Here is a 9,631-nt window from a genome sequence, read left to right as displayed (position 1 = left end):
CCCCGGGCTGCAGCACCCGGGGCTGGGCCCCACGACCCCACCCCACCCCCCCGACAGTCAGGGCTGCTCGCGTGGCCCAGCCTCCTCCTTGCACCCCGAAGCTGCCCAGAGCCCCAGGCTTTGTTGAGCCACAAAGCTCCCTAATCTGGAGGACTGCGTCGTTGGGCAGCTGCGCGGCCCGGAACAGCGCCAGCGCCAGCACCCGCCCGTTGCCCACCACCTTCTTGGTGCTCTCAGTGTCGCAGTGGGAGGAGAGATCAGAGTAGTATTTCTGCTCCGCACGGCTCAGCGTTATGCCTTCCAACAGACCCCTGACGGAGGCGGCCGGGCTCCAACCCAGGTGTGAGGCACGGAGAGCGCACCAGAATGCTTTTCAAGCCACGAGACTCGGGTTCAAACTGCAGCTGGCGAGGTGGGAGCTGGCTCCTTGACCACCGGACTAGGGCCAGTTCAACATAATTAGCCTTTTCTTTCCCCTCAATTTTTTTTTTTAAGAGAGCTTTTTGCTATTGGGCATGTGCCCTCACTGAAGAGAGCAAGAGACAGAGAGACAGAAAGCAAGAAATCACCCCTGAAGGGGTTGGCCAAGACACAATCCCGTCTTCTCATTCTCCTTCCGGGATACTGGGCACGCATGCACACACACCTGTTGTGTTTTAAGCTACTTGGTCAGGACTCAAAGCGTGGTCCACTGCATGGGAGTCCAAGTAACCACTACGCAATCTGCAGGTCCCAAACATAATTAACTTTAAAAAAGCCTTTATGTGAGGACCAGCATGATGGTTATGTTGCTGGACTCCCACTTAGTCCGGACTGGGTGTCTTAAAACTCATACCAGGGGACCAGCAGATGGCGTAATGGCTACTTCGCTGGACTACCATGTAGTCCACCGTGGTTCAAGTCCTAGACCTGGTGGCTTAAACTTATACTGGGCCCATGTGCGTGCATCCTCAAGATCCCGAGAGGCCATCACCCCTGGGGGTAATTTCTCACTTTTTGTCTCTCTGTCTTTCTAGTGAGCGCCGTGCCCTATAGCAAAAACCCCTCAAAATAAACAAAGACTCATGCCAGACCTGTGTGGATGCTGCCCAAAATCCTGAGAGGAGAATGGAGGAGAAGGGATTGAGGCATGGCCATTCCCCCTGGGGGGGGATTTCTTCCTGTCTCTCCATTCAATGCACACACCGTATAGCAAAAATCTCTGTGTTAAGGAAAAATAAAAGCCTTTATATGGAAGACTTGATAGGTCAGAAATGAGAGACAGAGACAGAGAGACAGGGACAAAGAGAAATATCTGCTTAACAAAATGAGTAGAAATCTGATTCAGGAGAATAATTATCCTTTCTCCCATTCTCTAAATGTAAAAGTTGCCACTGGTCTTTTCTCTGGTAAGGCAAATAAACAAATGGAGGCCCATTTCAGATATTTGCTCATTTTAGGGTACTTTTAATAAATATTGGCTTTGCTTTAAGCTTCTGAAGCAGGGAACGCACCACCCATCGAAGTGAGCTGAGAGGTTCCTTTCTCATGAATCACAGGCAAGAACATTACTCATGTTAAAACATTGTTTCATTTTTATCACTATCACTGTTGGGAAACTTTTCTTTAAAGTTTCTTTCCAGGCTAGTTGGTGGCATGGTGATTAAGATGCTGGATCTCATATGGCCAGCCCTGCAGTCTGAGTCCTGGACCCAATGGCTAGAGAATCATGCCAGGCATGTGTGTGCGCATCCCCAAAATCCTGAGACTAGAGAATCATGCCAGGCGTGTGTGTGCGCATCCCCAAAATCCTGAGAGGAGACCAAAGGAGAAGGAACTGAGAGGTGTGACCATCCCCCTCGGGAGGTGATTTCTCTCTCTCTTTCTCTGGTGAGCACATGTGCCATATAGCAAAAAAAAAAAAAAAGAAAAAAAAAAAAGAAAAAGAAAAGTTTATTTCCTTCATGAGAGAAAAATAAAACAAGCACCTCCTCAACAGAATCTCACACCACGACCCCTCCAGGCTTTCCCAGTCAGCCAGGATGACATGTGCCCTCAGAGAACACCGGCAGACCTGGGAACCAAACCCTGATTATCTCCAGGCTTCCAGTACTGTGGCTGACAGGGCTGTGCCACCGTGGCTGGGCCAGGACATTTTCTTACAGAAATTCTCTTTAGCATGTTAAGCTTTTCACATCATCAGGGCCAGCCCTGTGGTGCAGCAGTTAAGCGCCTCGGATGGAAAGCCCACGTAGCCAACTACAGTCTGAATCCTGGCCCTGGCAGTTTGGAAGACGTGCTGGGCCCACGTACACTGCGGGTTCAAAGGCCTGACGGGATGAGAGATGCAGGGAAAAGGACTGTGGTGTGACCACACCTCCCGGAAGGTGCTTTCTCCACCCACACCCCAGCCGGTGGATACCCTTTGGCAGAAAAATTAAAAATGACATCATCAAAGGCCCTGGATGATTTCTGCATATTCTTAGAAGGCCATCAGCTCCTCAGCAGACCAGTCAGACAAGGCCCATTGTTCCCTGGGTTGTGCCATCTGTTTCGAGGGGAGCCCTCTCCAGGATGGTCCTCGGCCATGAGCTCATGTAGGTCCTGGCCTGAGAACTCTGTGAGGGCAGCAATGCAAAATCCAGGGCGAGCAGCTTTGCCAGAAGCCAAACACGTTTTCACAGGAAAGGAAAAACTGCACGCCCCGTGGACTTGTGGAACGAGTAACCCTCTCCACCAAGAACTGCAATGGAGCGTGTAATCCCCACCCGTGAAGCGTGCTGCCCTTTCACGGACCCCACGCTGCATCTCACAGACAGAGCAAAGACATCTGCCATGCAATAAACCTGAAGTGGGACCAAGGGGGAGTTCCAGGAAACGGTCCTACTGGAAATCCTTGAACTTGGAACCAGCCTCCACACATACTTGTTAAGTTCTTTGCTACAATTCAAAGAAAGGGAGTCATTAAATAAAGAAAAGGGAAAATGCAAAGGAAAACTCCTAAGAGGATTTATGGAATAAAATAGACTACGAACTTAATGTCTCTATTTTCTGATAATCAGCTTGGATTAGAAGAGAAGGCAGCATCGGGCCTGGGGAACTCGTACGTAACAGCTACTGCAAAGTTCGGCATGAGAGCAGGTCTGAGCCCGGCAGTGTACGTGGGTGGCAGAGCTGTGGAAGGGGAGTACTACATTTGCACTTACGACAGCTAGGGAGCAGGCTGGGGCAGGTGGGTAAAATGGGGAAAAGTTAGGCTGATGCATGTCTTTACAATACCTCTGCTTCCAAGACCCTTGTACTTCATTCCTTAGGTCACCTATGACAACGGCTTTGTCTTGTGTGTGTATGCGTGCACGTGTGAGGGGTGAGTGTAAGTGACACAGAGACAGCGGCAGATCGACAGCCGTGGGGAGCAGGTGTGAAAGAGTTCAATCTGTCAGACTGAAGAAGATCCTATTCCAGATCGACCCTCTCAGTGTAAAGAGGAAGAAACTGAGGCCCGAGGAGATAGGGGTTGTATTCAATCTACTTAGTGACAGGCCAGCACCAGGATACGGTTCTTCCAAATTCCAGTCCAGGGACCAGCAGATGGCATAATGGCTATATAGCTGGACTCCCATGTCGTCAACTGTGGTTTGAGTTCCGGACCCGATGGCTTAAAACAAGCCGAGTGTGTGTGCATGTGTGCCCAAAATCACGATAGGAGGATAGAGGAGAAAGGATTATGGTGTGGCCATCCACCCAGGGAGTGATTTCTCACTTTCTGTCCCTCCAGTGAGCGTATGTGCCTTATAACAAAACTCTCTCTCAGAAAGCCAGAGAACAACAACAAACCCAAAAACAAATCCCAGTCTAGCCCTCTGCTTCAGATCAGTGGTTCTCAAAGTGGGGTGCCTGAGCCATCATCAACTGGAGATTCAAAAAATGCACATGGCTGGACTCTACTAGGGGTTAAGAGGGCCAGATCCCACAAGAATGAATACAGTTAGAATCCTTGCCCTGGCGGCTTGAAAAACACACTGGGTACATGTGCTCGAAATTCCAACAGGATGGAGAGATGGAGAAGGGACTGCGACATAACCACCCCCCACGGGTGGGGACTTCCTCTCGTTTCTGGGAAATGCATGTGTCCTCTGCCCTCCGGCAATCAAGGAAAATGCACACGCTTGGGCCTCACCTTCGACTCACCAAATCAGAACCTCTGGGGATGGGGCCCAGCAACCTGAGTTTCAACAAGCCCCCAGAAGAATTTGGTGCATGGTCAAGTTCAAGGACACCAGTAAAGGAGGACAGAAAGAGATGTTTTCTGTCTTCAGGTGGGGGGAGATGACAATGTGGCTACGCTCTTGTTCTCAAAGGAGAAACAGAACCACACCTGTCAGAAAGGTGGGGGCCTGATTCAGGACCTCCAGAAGGATGACCAAGAAGGAGCCACTTCTGCAGAAGGAACTGAGAGTGATTAGCCTATGGAAGAGAAGCTCAAAGAAATGAGATGGTCACCTGGAACTAAGTGAGGAATTATCAAGTGGAAAAGTGCTAAAGATCTAGAATTAGGATCAGAGTGACATAGAGAAGGACCACAGACACGCCTACAACTAAGTCATCCAATTAAAACTGACGGTTTTAAGAGGTGCACGTTCCTCCTCAGGGCCTGAACATCATTAATACATTGGGCTGTCGGAAAAGTCATGACGTAATTTTCTACGGACAAATGCATGTTTTTCTATGCAAAAATGCGTCATGACTTTTTAGATGACTCAATAGGACACTGAGGAGGAAAATCTCAGAGTAAATTAAATGGAAACGTCTCAGAGATTTAATAGAAGTCTTAGAAGTATGCAACCACTAATGAAATGACTCAGAAAGACTGTGTGTTGACAAGATGGAAGGTTTCTCCATCCAACCAGCAGGGCTTCTTAACGTGCGAAAACCGACTCAGACTGTTCCATGAAGTGTTAAATGTAAGGAAGAACTTTCTGACGTGAATTTTTTTTTTTTTTGCTATAGGGCGTGTGCGCTTGCCAGACAGACAGAGAGAGACAGAGAGACAGAAAGCAAGAAATCACCCCCGAGGGGGATGGCCATGCCGCAATCCCTTCTCCTCCATTCTCCTCTCCGGATCTTGGGCATGCACGCACACACGCCCGGCGTGAGTTTAAGCCACCGGGTTCAGGACTCGAACCGCGGTCGACTATGTGGGAGTCCAGCGACATAGCCATTACGCTAACTGCTAGTCTCCCCAGATGTGAATGTTTGACCTGGGTGTTTTCCTTACTATTGGATCACTGGAAAAGTCATGATGTATTTTTTGTTTTTCTATGCAAAAATGGGTCAGAACTTTTCCGAAGACCCAATACTTACCTTTTCCCTCATCTAAAAGATAAAAGTATTACCTGTCTGCCATGGTTTAGAAAGGAGCCTGCTGGCAGGATGGAAATGGCCTGACCCCTGTCTCTCAGAGGAGGTTAACGGTAGCTGTGAGTTTTAATCCTGGTCATCCTATTGAAATGAACTCTATTTAGTAGTCATTGGATATTTTAAAGAGTCTCTCTTCCTTTCTCCCAGAAAGAAGAAAAGAGGTGGCAATTCAGGTATGCTTATGTCCCAGGACTCGATCTAGTGAAGACGGCCAGAGTCCTTTGCATGGTCAAAGTCGCCCAAACACGAGGTCTCTCCCAGCCCTCCTCCCCGTATTCTTATGGATAGTGAAATGTCCACACAGTCTCCAATGGGTCTTCAAACCCGCAGGACTATGCGGTGTGAGGGTTTTGTTTCACTTTCTCCATCTCTCCCCAGATGAGCAAGGATCACCATTATAAATTGTTAGTTCTGAACAAAGGGCACAGCTCACATTCGAGCAAAAGACTAGGAGGGAAAAGGGAAACAGGCTCTGTTCTGAAAAAGTTCAGACGCTAAGATATGACAAACATGTCGGGTCACTGACACTGCTCCCGCCTATGGCTCAGGACAGCTTGTCTTGGACCAGGATAAAGTGTGCTGGTCCCACTTCCCCACATGGCAGTGACACCGTACCTGCTTTCCTCCCAGTCTCTGGGCTTCTTGGTTTCATTGGGTTTTATGCAGCGAATATAGTGGGGTGTACATTTCATCAGAGTGCTCACGAGGTCATTGGCTTGTTTCTAGGAAGAAAACACAATATCAGAAACATGGAACTTCCACTAAAGTAGACCAGTTTTCAAAGGAGACTTGTGAAACTGTAGTGTGGAAATGTATGGTTGGGAATTAATCTTCCTGACAATTCTTTCATTACGCTTAAGTCAGGTCTACTAAACTTCCTGAAAGATCTACCGACTTTCATGGATGACTTTAACATGCTTGAATGGATGTGAAATTCAATCCTGAAAGCAATGAGGCATTTTTAGTATCATAGTAACAGAACCTCCCTCCCCTCAAGAAGAATCCTGAAATCTTCACCTAAGAGTCTCTTCCTGTAAACTTGTCAGTTATTAACTAATTAAGTTTGTTTTATATTGGTTGAGGGCCTTTGCAAAGACAATGTTGTCTTTTAGGCTTCCTTTCTTTCTTTTTCTTTCCTTCTTTCCTGTCTGTCCTTCGTCAGAGCTCATCAGAGAGACAGAGAGGGAGAAGGAGAAAGCACCTCCCAATAGGGTGTGGTCACGCCTCAATCCCTTCTCCTCCACTTCTCCATCCTGTCTGCATTTGGGGCACACATGCATACATGCTCAGAGTGTTTTTCAAGCCTGGGGCCAGAATTTAGACTGCAGTTGGTCATGTGAGATCTGGTTCCAGTCATGGGACCAGCCCCAGCAATGTTCCCATCTGTAACCCCCCGCCCCAGTTTTTGCAAGGATAAATCATTAAACTCCCTTACACTCTCCTTCCTGTCAACTCCACCAAAGAATCACCTTCTTGAGCTGATGAAAATTCCTGGTTAAAGAGTGAGAGTCACAAACATCTCAGGATGTGTAGACTTCTCATACACCATTTTGTTCCACTTCTTCCTTTCAACATATCCTTTCGCAAACCCACAGACCCGAAGTGCTTTCCGTGTGGTGGATAATGTACTCCTTTGCAAAGCTAAAATATTCCCTAAAAATCAGCTATTACTACCTACGCACTGGGGATCCAAAAGGGAAGTGGATTTAAGTAGAAAAAGCCACATGAATAAAGCTGAAATCGCATATGGTGGGTTTCAGACCACAAGCACCTCCGACATGGAAGAAAGGAGAGCTGTGTCTGCATCTGCATTAGCGCCACACAGCAGAGCACACCCCGCGGCTCCCAGGCAAACCCCACTTCCAAGCAACTCAGCACAGGCCGAGAAGGCCGCTAAGCGAAAACAGTGACATGGGATCACCAAAGCCAGAAAACCACGACAGAGTCAGCAGACGGGGTCTGCCTGCAGTAGCCACCCGTTTCAATTCGGGCTGTTCTGTTTTCATGGGGTTGGGAAATCTGAAACCCTTGAGAAAAACCACTGGGTGTATGCGAGGCAGGACGTTCACTGGTGAATTAAGCTCTCTGTTTAGACGAGCAGAAGACAGCATTCTTTGCCATGCTTGAAATTGAGGCCAGAGCCGTGGAGGCTGTGCGATCAAAGCAAAGCCCCGTGACGGACAGCCAGCAGCCTCTTTGATGATGTGACAGCGCTGGAGAACGAGCTTTGCAACACAGAAGGAGAAGCTGAAGACCCGCTTCTAGCAAAGCGTTTTTAAGTCTCCAACTCTCACCATTTAAGATTTATTTTTTAATTCTCTCCTTCAGGGTTTATTTATTGAGTGTCTATAATGTGTCACACAACGTATTTTCAACAACTAAGTTAGTTCACATTTTTTTAAAATTAATTTTCCGGGACCAGCAGTTGGCGTAAAGGCTATGTCACTGGACTCCCATGTAGTCGACCGTGGTTCAAGTCCTAGACCTGGTTGCTTAAACTCACGTGCATGCATGCCCAAAATCCTGAGAGGAGAACGGAGGAGAAGGGATTGTGGCATGGTCATCTCCCCTGGGAGGTGATTTCTTGCTTTCTGTCTGTCTTTCTGGCAAATGCACACACCCTATAGCAAAAACCTCTCCAAAAAAGAAAGAAATTAATTTTTAATTAATGCTCCTCAGGGGGTGTCTGTGCTTGCCAGAGAAGGGGGGGGGAGAGAGAGAGAGAGAGAGAGAAAGAACCCACAGTGGGGTATGGCCATGCTGCAATTCCTTCTCCACTTTTCCCTGCTGTTGGATTTGGGGCATACAGCCTATTTTTCAAGCCACTAGGGCTGGGATTCGAACTGTAGTTGGCCATGTGGGATCCAGCTCCCTTACCCACGAGGCAAAAGGGCCAGCCCTTATCGTTTTGTTTTAATTTTTTACTTAATTAGATGTAATTTTCAGGAATAAGGTTGCACACTCTTCTGTCTTAAGTGTTTCACAGCTTACTTCCTTCCACCTCAGCATGAGGAAACACAAAGGCAAGCGTGCCTTAGTTTAGTGCCCTCATTCTTTTTGTTTGTTGAATGGGTTTTTGCTATACGGCACACGGCTGGAGACAGAGGTAGAGGGAAAGTGGGAGATCATCCCCCAAGGGGTGTCCCTACCCCTTCCTCTCCATTCTTCTCTTGGGATTTTGGGCACACATGCCTGGTGTGATTTTCAAGTCACAAGGTCCAGGACTCGAACTGTAGTCAGCCATCTGGGAGTTCAGTGCCATTGCCACCATGCCACCTGCTGGCCTCTATGTCTTAATTCTGAATTCTCTCCAGCTCAAGATAGGAACACAACACAGCTGGACACCTAGAATACTCTCTCACCTGTGCCTCATAGAACTCCGAGAGAAAGTTACTAGGATTATTACTGATTTGCAGACAAGAAAACTGTGCTTTAAAGAAAAAAAAAATCACTCAAGATGAAATCTCAGTAAGCAACAGAGGTCTGGCTGGAAACCCAAGCCCCTGTGCTACCAAGTCCATTTCTGTTTTCTTTCTAAAGTTTCTTTCTTTCTTCCTTTTTTTAAGAGAGAGATTTTTGATTTAGGGTGTGTGTGCTCACTGGAGAGACAGAGAGCAAGAAATTCCCCCCTCCCCCAAGATGTCCACTCCACAATCTCTTCTTCTCAAGAAATTCCCCCCCACACCCAAGATGTCCACTCCACAATCTCTTCTTCTCTTTTCTCCTCTCAGGATTTTGGGCATGGACACACATGCGCCCGATGTGTCTAAAGCCACTGGGTCCAGGACTCAAACCACAGTTGACTACGTGGGAGTCCAGCAACATAACCATTATGCCATCTGCTGGTCCCAAGTTTCTTTCTTTCTTCTACAAGTGACTAAAGTTTATTTATCTCTTCCAGAAATTTTTTTTAGAGATAAGCACCCCAACAGGACCTCGATGCCATGGTCCCCACCCAGCCCTCCTAGCCCCAGACCATGGCACATGTGTGTTGTGCATACTCAGGGAGGTGGCCTGGCTCGAACTGTGAGCCTTCCCTTGTGAGATGCCTTGCAGAGAGTGGCATTTCACCACTGTGCCAATGTCTGTCCCCACCCCGCTTTAAAAGCCTTCATTCTTTATTCATAATAGAACATGCGCACACTCAGGAGGGGAGGCGCACTCTCCAGGGTACAGTCACGCCATGATCCCCTTCCTCCAGGCCCGAGCCCATTGGATCTGGGGCACCCTC

The 9,631-nt window shown here is 47.9% G+C and overlaps 1 protein-coding gene and 1 pseudogene across 2 annotated transcripts in view; both read right to left on the bottom strand.

Annotated features, from left to right (window-relative positions):
- Positions 1 to 5,386, bottom strand: part of LOC102479632 (ralBP1-associated Eps domain-containing protein 1-like) — a 28,374-nt pseudogene extending 22,988 nt beyond the window's left edge.
- Positions 1 to 9,631, bottom strand: part of MYO1E (myosin IE) — a 301,820-nt gene that overhangs the window by 90,449 nt on the left and 201,740 nt on the right. For both annotated transcript variants that reach the window (XM_027765947.1, XM_006141773.3), the window contains exon 17: positions 6,016 to 6,122. In XM_027765947.1, coding sequence (XP_027621748.1) covers positions 6,016 to 6,122 — 107 coding nt within the window. The remainder of the gene's footprint in view (positions 1 to 6,015; positions 6,123 to 9,631) is intronic.

This window comes from Tupaia chinensis, unplaced genomic scaffold, assembly GCF_000334495.1.
Source record: "Tupaia chinensis unplaced genomic scaffold, TupChi_1.0 Scaffold000063_1, whole genome shotgun sequence".
NCBI lineage: Eukaryota > Metazoa > Chordata > Mammalia > Scandentia > Tupaiidae > Tupaia > Tupaia belangeri.
Note: the sequence above shows the minus strand (reverse complement) of the source record. Positions and strands in the feature narration are given on the sequence as shown.